At 37.6% G+C, this 20,222-nt stretch overlaps 1 protein-coding gene across 1 annotated transcript; it reads left to right on the forward strand.

Annotated features, from left to right (window-relative positions):
* Positions 1 to 7,866: 7,866 nt before the first annotated feature.
* Positions 7,867 to 11,767, forward strand: LOC136261756 (uncharacterized). The gene is made up of 2 exons (XM_066055803.1): positions 7,867 to 7,959; positions 8,010 to 11,767. Exons 1-2 carry the CDS (start codon positions 7,955 to 7,957, stop codon positions 11,746 to 11,748), a joined length of 3,744 nt encoding a protein of 1,247 aa, XP_065911875.1. The 5' UTR covers positions 7,867 to 7,954; the 3' UTR covers positions 11,749 to 11,767.
* Positions 11,768 to 20,222: the final 8,455 nt, after the last annotated feature.

Here is a 20,222-nt window from a genome sequence, read left to right on the forward strand (position 1 = left end):
TGTCATTAGTGAGTTAGTCAGTTGATCACTCAGAAGAACATTCCTTTAAGTTAACATTTCTTAGCAGGTTTCCCTGGAGGTATGTTATCAGGGCTGCCCAGAGAAATTGAGGGGCCCAGGGCAAAGAGTTAAAGTGGGGCCCCAGTAGCAAGGAAGTTTTCATTCTGAATCACGACTTTACCCAAGCTGTAGGTTGAAAAACCAAAAAAAAAAAAAGGCATGCTGACAATGACAATAGCTGCCCTCACCAACCATATCTCCTTATATATAAGCTTGCTATACTGCTCCTCTGAAGAATATTGTGACTGCTCTATTAGAGTATCTAGATATTAGAGTATATCGATCTTTTAAACAGGTATTCAAGGGGCCCTTCCTGGGGCCCCTTTCAAGCTGGGGCCCGGGGCAAAATGCCCCAGTTGCCCTCCCGTGGGCGGCCCTGTATGTTATTGTATACTTACGGATGGTTTCTGATTGATGGAGAAAATTAATGCAAATCTCCATGATTCCTATACTATAAAGTATTATTAGAATCATACTACCTCATTATTGGCCTGCAGCATTTTACAGTAACTCTCACAAATTTCAGGTTGGAACAGATCCCAATGTCAAATACTTCCACGGCTGGCATGGTCTTCTGGGAGCAATCTCTATTTTGATGTTACTGGTATTGTCACTAGTCGCTCTAGTTCTCTTGTTTCCTGGTGTGGCGTATCGATTTAAAGTAGTGCAGAAACTAAAGCCTTTAATGGATGCCTTTCAAGCCCCATTTAAACTACGATATCATTTTTGGATTGGCCTACAACTCTTCATTCGTATAATTTTGAATATTTTAGCCATTGCTGTGCCTGAACGTTACCAACTCTACTGTGTTGGTTTAATTGTCTCAATTCTACTGTATGTCCAAACATTTACTTTGCCATACAAGGAATTGGCTAATTCTTGGAATTTAAGGAATTACTTAGAAAGTCTTTTGTTACTATTTTTGTTGGTACAATATAATTGAAGTAGAATCAACAGACGTGTTAGTGGTATCTGCAATTTGCTACTCCATCTTTGTGATCATATATACAGGAATTGTGATTACTATATCTTGTGTCGTTTTCCAAGACTCGAACAACTGGTTCATCATGGTCCATGTAAGAAAAAGGGAAAGACTGCTGACACCGTGTGCTAATGACATTGAGTTGGTATTCTCCAAATCATTAAGAACTGATTATCCTGACGTGAGCAGGACTGATATTACTGTTACTGAAGAGGGCATTCCGGAAGCTATTAATTATACAGAGTGTAGAGAACCTTTGCTGGAGAATGATTATTCCTAAAAGTTGTATAGTCATTCAAGCGTGCATGTGTGTTTGTATTATGTATATATGCAATATGTTTTTAAAGGCAGTTACTGTCACTAAAGTAGGACTGGAAACTTTTGTAGAATCTAAAATGACTTGACACTCATGAGAGCTGGGTAACTTGTATATTAGCTTGTGCAAGCATGCATGTTAGGCCATCTTCAACATTTTTTTTTGTATAATTGGTTCATATAGCTATATACTCTACTCAGAATATTCCGCTGTTCTAATGCATGTAATTAAGGATCATGGACAAGATGTAAGGATGATTAAATTGCATAGTGAATCTTATAGCTAAACATTATAGAGCAGGTGTCAGATTAGAATTATATGTGCACATGTTTGCAAGCATTATATAGTATGTACAAGTTGAGTTAAGCCCTGAGGAAATATTATTTCATTCAAGTTTTGATTGGTTATAAATATTGTGTCAGCCGTTTGAATGAAAAGATTTAAGATATTTTTAGTGTGGATCAAGCAGTACTATACAAATTAGCCAAATTTCAAATACTTGTGTAATTTCATCAATTGAGTTATTACATGTTTTTGAGGGTTGCAACTCACCGTATACATACTTAATCTTCTCAGAACTACACAATAGGCTAACGTATGCATAATTGATGATTTGTAAGCAAAAGAAATGGAGCCCAAATTGATCTGGGAACAAGGTGACATCAAACAGTGAAGAAATTAAACCCACATATAGTTTCTTCAGTATTAGTGAGTTAGTAACATTCAGGCCTTTAAGCTAGCAGCTAGGTCACCATGGAGATATGCTAGGACTTGATTGTATCTACTAAGGTTGTAAAGTACACCATCTGGTTGGTTTCCCAAAAGTAAATGTATAGCTAGCTAGCTATCAGTTACCGCAGGACTTGAATCAACCTCAGTTGCCAAATGAATTTTACATCATCTATAAATAGCTACTCACAGCCTGTAAGCAGCCAGGGCTGAACCTCCATGCAAATTCCTGCACACCACTCGGCTGTGACTGGTTTGGATCCACTGATTATGCTGGCATAATTATGAGCATAATAGGTGCCTGAAAGCATTGAACATAATGCTAGCATAATAGGTAGTCTAGAATATCTGTGCAATAGTATGAATTCTTGCTTATCAGAATAGTTATCACAGAAAGATCAATATACTCTAATAGAACAATCAGTAACTCTAATAGAACAATCACATAGCTGACTGTTCTATTAGTAGGGATGTCAAAATCCCACAAAATTACGGAATTTCTTCTACCGCAAATTTCATCATAAAAGTGGCACAATGAATTGTGCATCTTGCAGACAGTTTAGGCACTATATTTTTTTGTTTCATTGTAATGAACTAGTCAAGGTAGTGCTTTTCTGGTGAGTTTCCTCATGATTAGAGTAGCTAGGTGCACATGTAAGCTACAATGTTAGATCCCTGTCCAGAAAATGTATGGAAGATGACAGCAGGCTAGTTTTGTCAGTTGCTATGCACAACAGCATTTCAGTTAATCGATAAGTTGGTTTTCAGTCAGTGCAAGATGCAACTTGAACGCCTGTGTTAGTTTCCTGTCAATGCTACGTAATTGATAATACAACGTGACGTAATCACCCAAATGTCACTTGTTTTGTGCCATGGCTACCAATGGTGCTCAATAGAGAAGTCTGGAGAACCACCTATTTGTTTATTTAACAATTACTGGCTACCACAAATGCAAATGTGGCAAACTCATATATCAATCTGCAGCATTTTCTGAGCTCTACAAGATGCTGTGACTAAAACATGCATTTATTAAACTTTTAAAAATCTGTTTGACATCCCTACTATTAGAGTATATCTATCTTTTCTGTGATATGTATTCTGACTAAGTTTGTGCTTCAGCCAATTATTATTTATCCATAAATTGGAAATTATTGGCCGAGCATGAGAACTGAGACATAAATAATTGGGCATAATTTGAGCATAATAGGTAAGTATTGAGCATAAATTTAAGCATAATAGGTAAATTTTTGAGCAGCATAATAGGTAAAAGTATGAGCATAATTGGCGGGTCCCTAGTGACTGGCTAATACCTGGAAACCACCTTTTAAAAGTCCTAGTGTGGCCTACACCACTTTTAGAACTGCAACCACTGACAATGTACTGATCAACAATATTTGGATCACTGCAGTCTCTAGCTTTCAGTATTGCAAGCACTGAGTCAGTTGGTACTACAGACTCCGTACCCGAGTCTATAATATCTATGGTTGAGCTGGTATTCAGTTATTCGTTACGTGTTATACAGTACTATATAGTCGGTACGCGTTCAAAGAGGTGAACATGTGTTCACTCCCAATTGTAAAGTAGCCACAATGTTCATGAGGCAGTGTAGCTTACCCATGAAGTTATAAATAGGATTTTGTTTTACATAACATACGTGATATAATATATTTGGTAAAAGATCACTAGCTATTATTGTTGACCTTTTTTTTTTTTGCTCTTCAACTTTTTTCAGCAAAATCCCCCCCCCCTCTTTCCAAACTCTGGATCCGCCCCTGAGTAGCTTGTGCGAAAATTTCATGTCAATTTGATTAAAAATGACAGAGTAGTTCTAATTTAAGTGAGAAGGTGTAGAATAGCAAGATGCATGCACTTGTTGCTATGGGATACCTGATTTAAAGGCGTCAACATGTCATAGACTAATTAAGTGACCATAATATTTCTTTTAGTGCAAAACAGACTATGTCTTGGGAAGCCTTGTATGAACTGTACAGAGCACCCAATTTTGTGGATCATTATCAGTCTCAGGGTTTCCTTTCTAACTTGAAGTGTGGTCCAGTGCATCCTATTTAACATGTTAGTGACACTAGAGTATGTTGAGTAATCATTATATACAAATCTTGCTGCTTTCCTTTGTACTCTTTCTAGTTTATCAATATTAGTCATAGTATAGGGTGACCAAACTATACAAGCATACTCTCAGTAATATGGGTTGCACTAAAGAAAGATAACATCTTTCCCTTACATTTGCTGGACATTGTCTTAAAATTACACTACAGAAATGCTCGGATATTATTTGCTTTGTTGCATACAAAATTAACGTGGAAGTTCCAAGAAAGTGTTTCGTCAATCTGAACTCCCAAATACTTTGCTTGTGAAACTTGCTGAATCTTATTACTGCTTATGAGATATTGTGTAGCAAAGGGTAAAGATTTATTAGTTACTCTTAAGTATTCACATTTTACGGGATTAAATTTCATCATCCAGTGTTCAGCCCATTGCTGTAGCATGTTGATATCCTCTTGTAGGATTTTACTGTCCTCTGGAGAATGAATCTCTCTGTACAGAAGAGCATCATCTGCGTACAACTTTAAAGTGGGCTTAATTTTATCAGGCATGTCATTCACATAACAAATAAACAACAAAGGACCCAATACTGAACCTTGGGGGACTCCTGAGATAACCTGGGCTGTGACCATTTACTGTATCCTGCTGAGATCTGTTGATAAGGAAGGACTCGATCCATCGCAATAATTGGCCATTAATGCCATATGAACTTAGTTTGTGAACCAATCTAGTGTGTGCATGGTAGTGTCAAATGCCTTAGCAAGATCCAAGAGTTTTACATCAACCTGAGTCCCCTTATTTAGGGCTTCTGCCAAGTCATTAACAGTCACAACAAGTTGAGTCTCACATGACTTGTGCTGTCTAAACCCATGTTGTTCATTACATAATATCTTGTGTTTGTTAAGGTGATCACTGATAAATAGATGATGATATTATATAATCTAAAGTTTTACATAGTACACAGGTAAGTGATATAGGTCTGTAGTTAGATATTCCTCCTTATATACAGGCAGAGGCGTAGCCAGGAAAATTTTTTACCGAGATAAAGTTTATACATTGAGTCACTGACCTAATTGAGAGGGTCTGTTTCTGACTCAAATGATCACAAATACTTTCAAGTATGGTTGGTACAGCATTTGCAGGTTAACTATCTGGTTGGATGGAACAAAGACTCTAAGCGTTTTTCTACGCGTCATAAGTAATGCTCCAGCTTAATAATGCTACGATATATACCATGCTTCAATTATTAGACTAGTTTAATTGAATTCAACACAACTTAGTCTTTTTTTGAAGATATAAAGAAAATAAGATTAGAACATACAAATAAACAGTTAAACAATTAAATCAAAAACTGAGTCTCTGATTGCACCAAGGCCACAGGAGCACTTTTGATGTAATGATCTTGTGAAGATCGCGCTCCTCTAATGCACTGAATTGCTCAACGCACACTGAATTGCTGAACGCAGCAAACAAAATGACAATCTACATCTAATCCATCCTAGTACTGTGGCATAAGGGTCATTCCATTTGTCAGACAACAAACTTGCCAATCACATGTAAAATACACTGGCTTCATGGCCCATTCCCCCGGAAGCAGAGAACACTAGAGGGGTAAAAGAACTGTGTTCCACTTCACGGATTCGCAACTCATAAGCTCTCCTTTTTGCTAATTCGTGTTTCCTGTAACATGACTGAAGGGTGGTTGCATTGTTGGATGGTGCAAGTGGGTTAAAAACTCTGACATCCGTATAACATTTTTCATAATGACCACCCAAAATCCATTCATGGCAATGTCCAAGTGTGCACCATCCTGAGTGTTGGCAGTCTTCTGTTGAAACCTTTCATCACTAAGAGGCTGCAGATGAGGCTCAACCTCCACATCATGGCACACTTCAGATAATAAAAATTCAGCTGTGATATCCCTCACTTCATCGTGGCGTATTGAAGGGAATCCACCCTTTGGACAAGATAGGGCATGATCAACAGAAAAGTTGGTACCACACGCACAGTGGGAAGGTGTACGAGAGGGCATCCAGCCATACCTCAAAGCAAGGACATCTTGAAAGGCGGTCTTGTGTAGGGAGAAGCCATGTTCCTGCACAGGTAGGGCAGTAAACCAGCTAGAAGCACAACTTACTCTGGAGATATTTTGAGTGGTCAGGTTATCCATGGACTGCAAATGGAGGTCATAGTCATGCACACTATACTTTTTATTGATGTGATGGTTAAGTCAGAGGTTATCTCTTTCATGTGATGCTCAACTGCATGTGCTAAGCATAGGGAGTCTGGGGGGCGTGCTCCCTCAAGGAAAATTTTGAAAACATATGCTTTGAAATGGCATGTGGAGGCTATATTTTTGATTGTAACTGCTAATGCATATGGTATACATGATCAATTAGCTCAATGCAATACCATGCAGCTGACTCATTGGAACTTTTGAAAAGTAATACAAAGACAATTAACATAAATGTAAATTGCTTGGTCTTAGACCAAGCAGTGTAATGAGAACAGTGGCTATAATCTGTACTGAATGCTCTATTGTACAATGACTGCTCTATTAGAGTATCTCGATCTTAATTCAACTGAGTATAGCTGAAAAGTGATCCAGCACCGTATCGCCATGGGCTCTAGCCCTGCTTAGTACTACAGCCATAGATTCTATTATGTGTGGTACAGTAATGCGGCTGTCTAATAACTACAAAATCCAGGGTGTAAAACTCAGACCTGCTCAGCCTGTTGTTGGGCATTTTTACTGAGGCAGCTGCCTCGGTTGCCTCAATGGTAGCTACGCCACTGCTGTTACAGGTACTACTTTAGCTTTTTTCCATTCATTTGGAACTTTTCCCTGTTCGGTAGCTGTTTCTTTTACTGAGAAATTGGGTAGGTATAGCTATATTATCTGGTCCACACGCTTTACAAGGATCTAGACTTTGTAGAAGTGTAAATACTCCCTCAGTAGTGATACTTTAATAGGGTCAATACTTGTATCTGGCAAACGGGGGAGAGGACTGTTATCTTCCTGTGTGAGCACTGAGCCAAAGTAGTCATTAAATAATTCTGCTTTACTGCGGTCATCATCAATATAGCTCTATTTTTTTTTTTTTAACCTTAAGATAATGAATGAATACAAATACAAAAACAAACACAATATGACAGTCACCATTTAGAAAGCTGGCAATTTAGTCTCAACCTAGATAAGATCAATTGGTGCTGTTCCTAACAAATGACCAAAACGGTCCTTTGAGGATCTAGATCCCCTTAAACATCTGATTGCAGACTTCAGAAGTGAGGACAGGCAGCACCGCACCCATCCCATTACGAGCTGCATACCACTTGTCACTGAGATAGCGGCGCTTGTAAAAAACTGTTGCTTCATTAGCCATTCCTCCAGTGGCTCTATACAGCTCTATGCAGGAATACCAAATTGGTCATTACGCTGGCTTTTAATATAAGACCAGAATTGTTTACTACAGGTTTTTTACCATGCAGGATCGATCATTTTCAACACATAAGTAATGTATATAAATCATTATGAGCTCTTCGGCATTCCCTCTGGGTTTCCTTTTTACAGTCACGGTTTTGTACTGGAGCAAGCATGTTTTCATGTTGTAAACATGTATGGGATATTTTTCAAGTATATAGCTAAAGCCTCACTGATAACTCACTTGTTCTTGTCAGCATTAAAGCGCTTTTTTGATATTAAAACAGTTCCGGTGTTTGAAGGGCTTCACAGGCAGCTGACCCTTGTAACAAGAAACGAGGGCTCAGGTGAACGCGAACAGACTTGACAGCGCCCAACGAGAATGAGGTAAAACAATATTATAGGGTTGTGTTACGTCTTTTCATCATATATCACAGGTATTTGCACGTGATAACCGTAATCGTTATCTGGTTCTGCCTTGATATTGTCAATGCTGAGCGACGTGTTGAGACACTTGATGAAGAATTAAAGGATCTTCAATCAGGCTCAGTGCTGTCGTTAAATGATTCGGTATTGTACTACGTGACTGAATTCCACTATATCGCTAATCGAACCAATGTAACTATAAATGGACCCGCCATTATTACGTGTGAAGAAGAGGTTGGGTTAGTGTTCATCAACATCACTGGACTCGCTCTTAATGACGTTATCATCCAAGAGTGTGGACTGACTGGTGATAATCTGACCATTGTCGATAATATAATTCACAGTGAGGTTGCAGACACATCCTACCAGTTTAGATCAGGGATTAAAGTTGCAGTTTTTGTAATAGGATCCACTGACTTAATGCTTCACAATGTTACAGTGACTAAAACACAAGGAATTGGTATGGTGTGTGTTAATGTTCTCGGTATGGTTACATTTAGTGACGTGATGTTCCAGAGTAATAGACCTGCTAGCATGGATGAATGTTACAAGTGCCTCTTTCCATTTGTATATGATGTTGATCATTGTTTATTTAACCCGTTATCAGTCAGTGGTTCCTTGTTACTATTGTATGCAAACACCCATGATGGATATCCTAGACGTGATACTAATGTAACTATTACTCACGGTACTTTTGTTGACAATCTTTCATGTTCTTTGGCTAATCTAGTAAATAATATAGCAGCGTTATTCCCTTCACTGTCTCAAGCACATCGCAATGCATCCGCTTCTGCTGGTATCAAAATTGTACTATCTCAGAATCAGGATAATTATCGTGTGAATGCCCATATTGCTTCTTCATTGTTTAAAAATGATCTAGACATTATTGGGTCTGCTGTAAGCATTGAGATATTTCACGATGCGTTTTCAAGTAATGTGTCAATTGAAAACAGTACTTTTTCAGAAAATGGTATGATTTTTGAAAATGGTTTGGATTTTCAGAATGTTTCAACATTTGGGGGCAGCATCAGTTTATTTAACAATATCCAGCCATTTGAGCCTGAGCCTCTTCGACCCGAAACAAACCACTTTCTACATATAAAGGACTGTTATTTTAATGACAACACTGCTACAAATGGTGGTGCAGTTTTTATTAGAAATGCTCTACCAACCAATTTTCGTGCTTACATATCAGGGTGTCATTTTGAGAACAACTCAGGAGTATTTGGCAATTGTATTTTCATTGACAGCCTCTTTCAAGGCAATTCTGTTATGATGACATTAGAAGAGAGCTCTTTTACTAACAATTTTGTGCTAGCAAATTTTTCTTTTGATAATTCTGCTGAAGGCTCTTTCGGTGCTATATATTTAGATGAGGTGAATACTAAGATCAGTGATACTGTGTTCAAAAACAACTCTGGTTCAGCAATCAATCTTATTTCATCAATAATAATACTAAAGGGTGATGTGATATTTCAGTCCAACAAAGCATTTGAGGGAGGTGCTTTGTATTTTCAGCCTGGTTCCTCATTTGTTGCATCTAATAACTCTAACATTACGTTTGTAAATAACCGAGCTCTCCTTTCAGGTGGAGCTATTCAGTTCAGTTTTAATCATGGTCCACAGTGCTTAGTTTACTTTGATGCATTTGATCCTTATTGCTTGTTAACAAAAACTTGCTACTCTGATGACATGAACGTCTCAATTTCATTCATCAACAACAGTGCAGTTTTAGGATCTGCAATATATGGACAGGTTTTTAGGTGTCCCTGGTTGTTTCAAGCAGGATTGAATATGGATTATGATATCCTTAAGTTTATTGATGAAAATTTTAATGATACGCTGATTTTTAATCCTAACATCGTGCAAGATAATACTATTTCCTCTGAAAGTAGCAAAATTAATACGAATATTTCCAACCTATCTGTGCAACCAGGCCAGATTGCCACACTACCAATGAATTCAACTGATGTTTATGGTAGAAGTACTGTTGGTGTTGTTAGTGCTACTTCATTTTCACAAGATGTTTTTGTAAATGATAATCTGTCAGCTTTAATAGGGAGTTCGGGATTTCAGTTACTGCAGAAAGGGTGTACAACTCCCACTGCCATTCTATTTAATGGTTCACAAAATGCTACAGGTGATTTTATAGTCTATTCATCTTTTTCTAGAGCACAAGTTACCCTTTCAGTACAGTTTAATGAATGTCCTCCCTTTGGCTTCATTTACAATGACGCTTATCATGCATGTGTGTGTGATCCAGTATTAGAGAGTCATGGTGTAACTTGTAACTACACTGATATCCAGCTGAATAAACCCAAGAATAAGTGGATAGGGAAAGTAAATGACGAGTCAGTTTTACTGACGTGTATACATAATTACTGCACTGATAGAAAGTCTGCCAATCCATTTGATTTAGATGATCAGTGTTCAGACAATCGTGGTGGGGTGTTGTGTGGTGGATGCCGAGAAGGTTACTATGCTACAGCTGGCTTCTCTGGCTGTAGTAATAATTGTTCAGAATTTCCAAATATATTTTTTTGGCTCCTGTATGTAGTGATATTAGGGCTTTGGATAGTAATATCAACAGCTTTGTTACATCTTTATGTGTCGGATGGTTTTCTATATGGGCTGTTGTTTTATACCAATATCCTGTATATATTTAGAAACTCCTTATTTCACAAATCTGAAGGTCTACTACATGTTGTTACAGTAGTTAACTCCCTTGATGTCTGTTTGTTTGAAGGAATGTCATTTCTAGTTGCTAGTGCATTACAATTTGTTCTACCACCATACATTTTCTTGTTGATGGGAATAGTAACAGTTATAGCAAGAAAGTGTGGTTGTCTGAATAGAAGATTTACATTTTCCTTCACTAAAGTATTTGCTACAGTTCTTTACATCACCTACAATTGGCTACTAAATGCTAGTTTTACAATATTGGTGTCCACAGGGATCAAAACTTCATCAGAAACTAATGTTCGCTGGAGGATTGACCCTAATGTTCATTACTTTCAAGGCTGGCACGGTGCTTTAGGAGCTCTGTCCATTGTGACTTTACTGATATTGCTGCTGATAGCTCTGATATTATTATTTCCTGGAGTGGCATATCGATTTAAATGGGTACAAAGGATGAAACCATTATTAGATGCATTTCAAGCTCCATTTAAACTACGTTATTACTTTTGGATTGGCTTGCTGCTGTTCATCAGAATCATCATGGTGATCATTGTCAGTATTGTAGCTGAACGTTACCAGCTCTACTGTGCTGGACTGATTATTGTTGTGTTGCTCTATGCTCATACAATATTCCTGCCATATAAAGAATGCAAAAATTCTTGGGATTTAAGAAATTATTTAGACAGCCTTTTCTACTTGCTTTTGCTAGTACACATAATAGAAACATCATCAACTGACACATTAGTGGCATCTCTATTTTGCTCCTTTATTTTTGCTGTAATCTATGTCAGTATCGTGATTTACTACGTTGTATATCGTTTTCCAAGGCTTAAAAATTTACTGAGGAAGCTCTACCACAAGAAAGAAGTCACTGCTGATATTAACTATGTCTCTAGCATAAATGATGGTGACACAGATAATAATGCTGACGGAACTAAGGAATTCTACAGGTCAATAAGGACAGATTATCCTGATGTGTTAACCAGCAGTGTCAATTTTGAGCAAGAGATTCCAGAGGCCACTAACTATGTTCAACTAAGAGAGTCTTTACTGGAAAATGATTACTCATAGATATATATACATATAAATATTGTTTGCATTGTTTAATATCTACTATACTGTTAAGTTGTGTGACATTATTCATGGAATTAGCTACAAACTGTGCACTGACATCAGATTGCTCTGAGCCGTGCGAATTTTTTTTGTATGGGGCAACCTACTAGACACGTCTCCTAAAGTTGAATGCTCAGGGCAACAAACGTACAAAAAATAAAAAAAAATATGCCCGAGGCATCACTATGTGCATTTTTAAATAGTCATGTGCATCTCAGAACCGGATCGATTGATTATTTAAACTCTCAGTACTCTGCAAAGCTGTTCTTCCGTACTGGAGTACACATACACAGCAAACGAAACTACACACAACAAATATACATAAATAACTATTTCAACCATATTAAATTACAAAAGAACAAACAATTAAGACAAGTTATGTAGTACTTGAGCAGATCGTCATGAAAATTAGCAATGTCATCAAATAAATTAGGTGGCAGTGAATTCCACTACACTGTAGCCTGATGCCGAAAGAAGCGCTGACTAAAGTTCTTTTTGAATCGAAAAATGTCTGCAAACCAAGGTGAACATCTAGTTCTGTAGGAATGTTTACGACTAAAGTCTTGGTGGCTGAAGTAAGATACCCTCACCAAGATAATGTTGACCAAACATGGTGAGAATAGTTTGGTACTGTACAAACTCAGACATGGGAAGCCATCCAAGATTTGCTCTATACTGTGACACATGGTCATACTTCCGCAAACCACAAGTCATACACAAAGCTCTATTTTTCATACATTGCAACCAAGACATAGAATAACAGGTGCCCACACTGGTAAGGCATAAGTGCATCTTGAAAAAACTAAGGATTCTATCAACATCTTCACTATGGTGGAAGGTAAATACTTACCATGAGAGTTGATTAACGTCAGATAATATGACATGCTACCACAAATCTTTGAAATATGTGAGGACCAAGTTAGCCTGCTGTCAAAGGTTACTCCCAAGTATTTCTGTTTATCAACGACAGTTAGAGGAGTGTCATCATGTAGAATTGGAGGTTGTGGAACAGAAGGTTGCTTAATACTGAACCACATCACATTAGATTGTTTAAGGTTAAGCTTCATTTTACTAATGGTAATCCATTGTGACAAGTCGCATAGATCATCCTGAAGCATCTTAGCAACAGCATCAGCAGAGTCACCAGAACAAATCAAGCAGGTGTCATCAGCAAACTGGAGCAAACAACCATGTGACACCTGCAAAGGCATATCATTCACATATATTAAAAATAGTAGGGGTCCAAGAGCACTGCCCTGAGGGACACCCCCAAGTGCAGTACCCCAATCTGAATATTAATTCACATGCCGCTTGCGATTACTTAAATAATCAACAAACCAATGAAGCTCAATGCCAGAGATTCCCAATCCAGAAAGACGGTTCACCAAACTGCCATATGCATCGTGCTTGTTGTAGGTTAGTCAGACTATTAATGTGTTACATATACATACTCGAAAGATTATCAGTCTCATGCAAGCGTGCTCCTTTTTCAGGTGGGAATGGATGCCATACTGAGTGCCACTGTGCCATACGAAGACATGACATCATTTCATAAAACAATGAGGCTCCAGTTGAGGCTTCATCACCTGATATCATGATTAGTATTAGAACAGTGATTGCAAGTGACGGTCTTTCTAAAATTGATTATGTAAACAACAGCACCAGAGCTTAAACCACAAACTGCGAGCAGCTAGGTGGGTCAAACAAGATTACAAACTAACAAGTAGTGTAAATGATCTCCAGTGGTCTACTCTACATGAATGCAGAAAGTTTAGCAGATTGATTATTTTTTAGAAATTTTTACTGGGCAACTCTAACCGGTAGTATTCTAATTTCTAACAACTTTTGCAAGTGCATTTTTCAGTCTAAATATAAGCTTGTGGAATCACCAACTCATACGCATAGTAACATACTAGACCTTGTGTTGTCAAACTGTCCTGAGCACACAACACATTTATCTGTGCATCCTCCAGAAAATCAGTGCATTACATCATATCATTATCTCATTACATTTACAACCAACTTCAAATTCTCAACACCATCTCCAACCTTCAAAGAATCTTTCAATTTTACTAAAGGTGACTTTAACAGATTACCTATCAAACTGTGACCTTACTACATTTTATAATTTCAATGATGTCGAAGAAATATGGTACATTTTGAAAAACTACATATTGACTGGCATATTGATCTATTTATTGCCAAGGTAAGAATGCATGTTCGACAATTTCCTAACTGGTTTACTCTCCAATTGCGTCATTCTCACAAGTGCCTTCATACACTTCAACGTAAATACAACAAGCATCCAACAGCAAATAACTTTCAGTGATTACGATTCTTTTCAAACTGTGTGCATTTCTGCTAAGTCTATATTTGAGCAGAGCCTTATCCACAACTTTGCCACCAAAAAAGACCCCAAAAATTTTCCATTTTATCAAAGAATTCACGAAGTCACATATCTTGCCTCCCAAATGCATGACGACTCCACCACAGCCGGCTGTCACAGACTTCGATAAGACCGAACTACTCAATCAATACTTCTACTCTGTTTTTACTCAAAGCAACTTCTGTCTTCCCAATATATCCAATCTAGTTGTCCTTGAAAATTACCTGGATTCAACTCATTTCACAGAACATGATGTATTGGAGGCGTTAATTAATCAAAAAACAAGGCTAGTGGCATTGACAACATCCCTCCAATCGTTTTAAAGCACTGTGCCTATGCCCTTGTCCTACCCATTCACCATCTGTTCACAATCAGTGTTAACAGTGGAACCATGCCAGCTGAATGGAAAATGCACAAAAGAGTTGCTGTGTATAAATCTGGAGACAAAACCTCTGTGAAAAACTATTGTCCGATTTCACTCCTTTGTGTTGTATCTAAAGTTCTAGAAAGATTAATCTATGACAAGATAATCAATTCAGTTTCCAACAATATCAATTTGGATTTCAAAGGAATGCTTCAACTCAACAACAGCTACTTTTCTACTTCAATCAGCTTATTACATCAAATGAAGAGATTGACACAATTTACATTGACTTTCGGAAGGCATTTGACAGTGTGCCACATAATGAACTACTGGTTAAATTGTGGAATTTAGGCATCACTGGCACCTTATGGAACTGGTTTAGTTACTACCTAAACAACAGAACCCAGTGTGTTTCTGTAGACAATCAACTAGTATCTAAGACTCTACCAGTCATCTCTGGTGTACCACAGGATAGCATACTGGGTCCTTTGCTCTTACCATCTGCCATTACTTCACAACTATTTAAATTTGCAGATGATACAAAGTGCTTCAGATAAATATTGTCCATGTTTGACATTGAACTCCTTCAAAAAGACCGCAATTCTTTATTTAACTAGTTTCAATTTACTTTCATTTAACCTGGCAAAGTTTGTGTTTATGAGCTTCCATCGTAAATCCAATTCCACTTACAATGTCAATGGTCACACAATTATTGAATCCTCCAGCTGCAAACATCTTGGCATTGTTTTTACCAATTCACTCACTTGGCAAGACCACTATGAAATGATCTCCTCCAAGGCCTACAAATCACATGGTTTACTGTGTAGGGTATTCAAGGACTCCGAATGTGCCCAGGCCCATAAATCATTGTACATTACTCTAGTTAGATCAAAATTATTGTACTGTTCAACACTGTGGAGACCTTATCTATTAAAGGATATTGAATCACTTGAAAAAATATAGCAAAGAGCTACCAAGTTTTTTAAATCTAATTATTATTCAGACTGCAGATCTAGGTTAATCCAGTGTGGTATACTGCCGTTAACATACACTTACAAAATTGCTTCGATTCTTTATCAAATCCATCAAACATCCAAGACTCCTGCACCAAGCAATTATAGTTACTTGTAAGTTATTTTAGATAATTATAATTAGATAGCTAGTTATTTAACTACATAGGCTACCAGAGTTGGTGTCTGGTAGACCCTCAGAATTGTATGTCCTTTGCAAGCCAAAGTTTTCTGTATGTGTAGTTGTACCACAATTCTGTAAAGCAATATATTATTATTACATCAAGACCCACCTGATATAAGTATCTCAGAGCATTACTCACATCACTCCTTGTCTCACCATACACGATTATCTCACCATCAAAGAGTAATACCACGTCATCTAACTATTATCAGAAAAGCTTCTTCCCTCACACCATTATTGATTTACCAAATGAAATAATTGAATGCTCTATATACCCTAGATGAATTCTCATATCACCTAAGTTTTGTATGATCACGTATGAATAGTGGCTGGACCGAACATTTAGACAATCATATAAATTTGTTTTACACTGAATATATTGTGCTTATTATTTGGGGTAATTGTGCAGTTGCACCCCCCTGTGTTGTATTGGCTTTTGGCTGCCTTACACAGTATTAAAATCCAAATCCAAACTGTCTAATCTTATAGACAACTTGATCTTATGCTTCAGCGACAGCTCACTGTATACCTTGGAGAACTCTAGCTTTGTCACCAACTTGGCAATCTGACTAATGTGATTATTAAAGGGATAGCATCTGAGCCAGCTACTATTAATTGTAGTGAAGGGGTGGGCTTGTATTTTATAACATGATCAATCTTACGTGATCATCCAGCATTGTGGATCTGTGGTAGATGATGACCACCCAATAGACTCTATCATCCCAAATACAGATTACCACTTCCATAACGTAACCATAAGTGTTCTTGATGTGACCTTTCATGGTCTGTGTTAATGCTGTTGGATACGTTGCATTAAATAACATGACTTTCAGTAACAGTGGACCATCTAGCATTGAAGAATGGGAGATGTGTCTCTTCCCATATAAGAGCAGCATAAATTGTATTCATGTCCCCAATTCCCTCAGTGGTGCACTACTGCTTCTGTACATTGACTCCAATAATGATATTGATACGTATGTGAATGTCACTGGTGCAACCTTCATTGACAATTTCTCATGTTCTCTGGCAACTCTATCTAGTGCCCAACTTGGCGTCCTTTCTGTGACTGGTGGTATGGAAATTATGATGACTCAAAATGAATATTCTGTCAATGCTGAAATAACCTCATCTCAGAATAACACGGGCTTCATTTGATCTGATATTAATATTGAAATATTTGAGAGTGCCCTTATTTGTAGGGTAATGATTGATAACTGTACTTTTGCTGACAATGGACATCTTAAATGGACAACTGGAATACCCAGCTACGGTGGTGCATTTAGCATGATTCCTTACCTGACATCAACAACTCATGCAATCAATGCTAACCATTCTCTCAACATTTCAGATTCTGTGTTTATAAATAACTTTGCAACAATTGGGGGAGCAATTTTTATTCCAAACACACATGCTAGGTTTAGTGAGCTGGCAAATCTATTGACTACTATTACAAAGTGTAGCTTTTTAGATAATCACGGAGTTCTGGGTCATGTAATATATACTAATGGCTTGGACGTTTCTTTAGGTTTGCATTCTGTTATCATAGAACACTCTGTCTTCCATGGCAATTAATGTGGTAGAAGACTTTCTCCCAAATCAATCAGCTACGATATCATTATTTTTGGATTGGTCTGCAACTCTTCATTTGTATAATTTTGAATATTTTAGTCATTGCTGTGCCTGCATGAGCATTACCAACTCTACTGTGTTGGTTTAATTGTCTCAATTCCAAACATTTACTTTGCCATACAAGGAATTGGCTAATTCTTGGAATGTAAGGAATTACTTAGAAAGTCGTTTCTTTCTATTTTTTTTTGGTACATATAATTGAAGTGGAACCAATGGACGTGTTAGGTATCTGCAATTTGCTACTCCATCTTTGTGTACATATATACAGGAATTGTGATTTTCTATATCTTGCATTGTTTTCCAAGGCTCAAACAACTAGTTCGTTGTGGTCCATGTTAGAAAAAGGAAGAAACTGTTGACACCACGTATGTTGCTAACATTAATAAGAGTGTTGATGACCGCATTGAGTTGGTATTCTCCAAATCATTAAGAACTGATTATCCTGATGTGCAGGACTGACATTACTGTTACTGAAGAGGGCATTCTGGAAGTTGTAAGTTATACAGCGTTTAGAGAACCTTTGCTGGAGAATGAGTATTCCTAAAGTTTTATAGACATTCAAGTGTGCACGTGTGTATGTAATGGATTTTAGGCAGTTACTATCACTACCTGAAGCTTTTGTAGAAACAAAAAAAAGAGTTTGCAATGACAGTCATGAGAACTGGGTTTCAGGTCTGCTATGCAGTAAGCAAGTATGGATTTATATATATATGTTAATGTACAAACTCAATCATGAGTATATTCGTACATATGCAGTTAGCTACTTATTTACAAATTTATATAATTGTTAAATAAATCAAGAGATGGAGCTTGGATAATATGATTGTCTAGTTGGTTCCATAATTTTATTGTAAAAGGAAAGAAGGAGTTCATATAAGCATCTACCCTTGTTGGCAACTGCAGAAATCTTTGATGGTGACCTCTAGTTGTGGTGTTGCTTGGTCTAAACTGTTGGTGCACATTAATATCTACCATGTCATTAATTATTTTATACATTAGTGAGGCTCTCAAATTATTTCTTCGCTTCTCCAATGTGTGCCATTGTAAACTGTTCAACATTTCTGTCACACTAGCTGTTCTATTATAGTTATTCATCACAAACCTTGCTGCTCTTCTCTGTACCATTTCTAATTTATAGATGTTATGTTCATGGTATGGTGACCACACTGTACTGGCATATGGGCAAACAAATGTATTATAGCAGTAGCATTTAACTGTTGCAGGACACTTTGCTAGATTCCGTTGTAAAAGACTTCTTACTGAGTTTGCTTTTGCAGTGATCATGTTAACATGTTGTGTCCATTTAAGATTTTTGTCGATAATGACACCCAGATACTTTGTATGACTTACTGATGGTATTAAGGTATTAGATAGGTAATAGGATGATTGAACATAATTCATTTTATTGGTAACTGATTCTCAAAAATTCAGTCTTTGAAGGATTAAATAACATGCATCTGCCAAACATCAGCCCATTGTGATAAAGTATCCAAATCATTCTGAAGGGCTACCACATCTTGTTCAGAATGAATACTTCTGTAGAGTAAAGTATCATCTGCATACAACCGAATTTTTGATGAAATATTGTGTGCAATATCGTTAATGTAACATAGAAACAAGAGTGGTCCCAACGATCTCAAGTGCCTGTTGAGACTGAAACAAAGTACTTTTTTTTTTTCATTTTTTAAATATTTTTTAACCCGGGCTTGATGGACTGCCCTTGCCTACCACCCCCAGCACAAAAAAGGCACGTGCTGGACAACTGTAAAAGACAATAGAGAAACAGAGTAACGCAGCCAGCGTGTTACTCTGACAAGCGGGACTCCACTTGCACTAAATCCATTGGTGGTGGAGCCCTAGAAAACAAAGTAGTCTACATAGCCTTGAAGCCTACTTGAAGGACGATCTGAATATCTAACGAACCCCAGCGGGGTATTGGTAAAACCGTGAGGGGATCGGGAGATTTCTTGGTAAACTGAACCATAGATACCTAGATTTCTTATCCTTTTGTAATGACACGTTTATATGCAGAGATGCCAACCTCTGAACAATTTTAGGAGTGAGACCTCAAACACTACCAGCAATGTGGACCAGATTCAATTAGCTCCAGGATTTTTGGTAGTGAAGACCAAAAAAAAAAAAAAAAAAAAAAAAAAGGTCGTCGCATGTTCTAAGTACAAAAATAAGCACAGGTCTGCCCAATTTTAAGCACAGGGCTAATTACGAAGCAGATCAGGCGTGAGAAATGCGTGAGAACTAAGCTGAAAGAGTGAGAAACAGAGGGTTAGGCGTGAGAGCGTGAGATTACTAGCCAAAGAGTGAGACTCACGCCTAATGCGTGAGAGTTGGCATGTCTGTATATGTGATTGATCCCGAATTGTACATGGTGTCAGAAGTGGGATCAACAGCACCCTACCAGTAAAAGACTGATGGCTACTATGAATATCGACCCTCCCAAACCGTTCAACTTTAAAGATCCGGACGATTGGCCAAGATGGAAGAAACGCTTCCAACAGTTTCGCGAAGCGTCTGGCCTTTCAACTGGCAGTGAGTCACGCCAAGTCAGTATGTTACTTTACTGCTTAGGCGAAGAAGCAGATGATGTTCTGACTTCTACAAACATAACGGAAGAGGAGTATGAAAGGTTTGACGATGTATTGGCGAAATTTGACCAGTTTTTAAAGGTTCGACAAAATGTTATTTTCGAACGAGCAAAGTTCAACAAGAGAGCACAGCTGGAAGGTGAAAGTGTTGAACAATATATCACCACATTATATCACCTTGCTGAAACGTGCAACTACCGGAATATGAAGTCAGAGATGATTCGTGATAGATTAGTGGTTGGTATCCGGGATCAAC

Source organism: Dysidea avara, chromosome 7 (genome assembly GCF_963678975.1).
Source record: "Dysidea avara chromosome 7, odDysAvar1.4, whole genome shotgun sequence".
NCBI classification, from domain to species: domain Eukaryota; kingdom Metazoa; phylum Porifera; class Demospongiae; order Dictyoceratida; family Dysideidae; genus Dysidea; species Dysidea avara.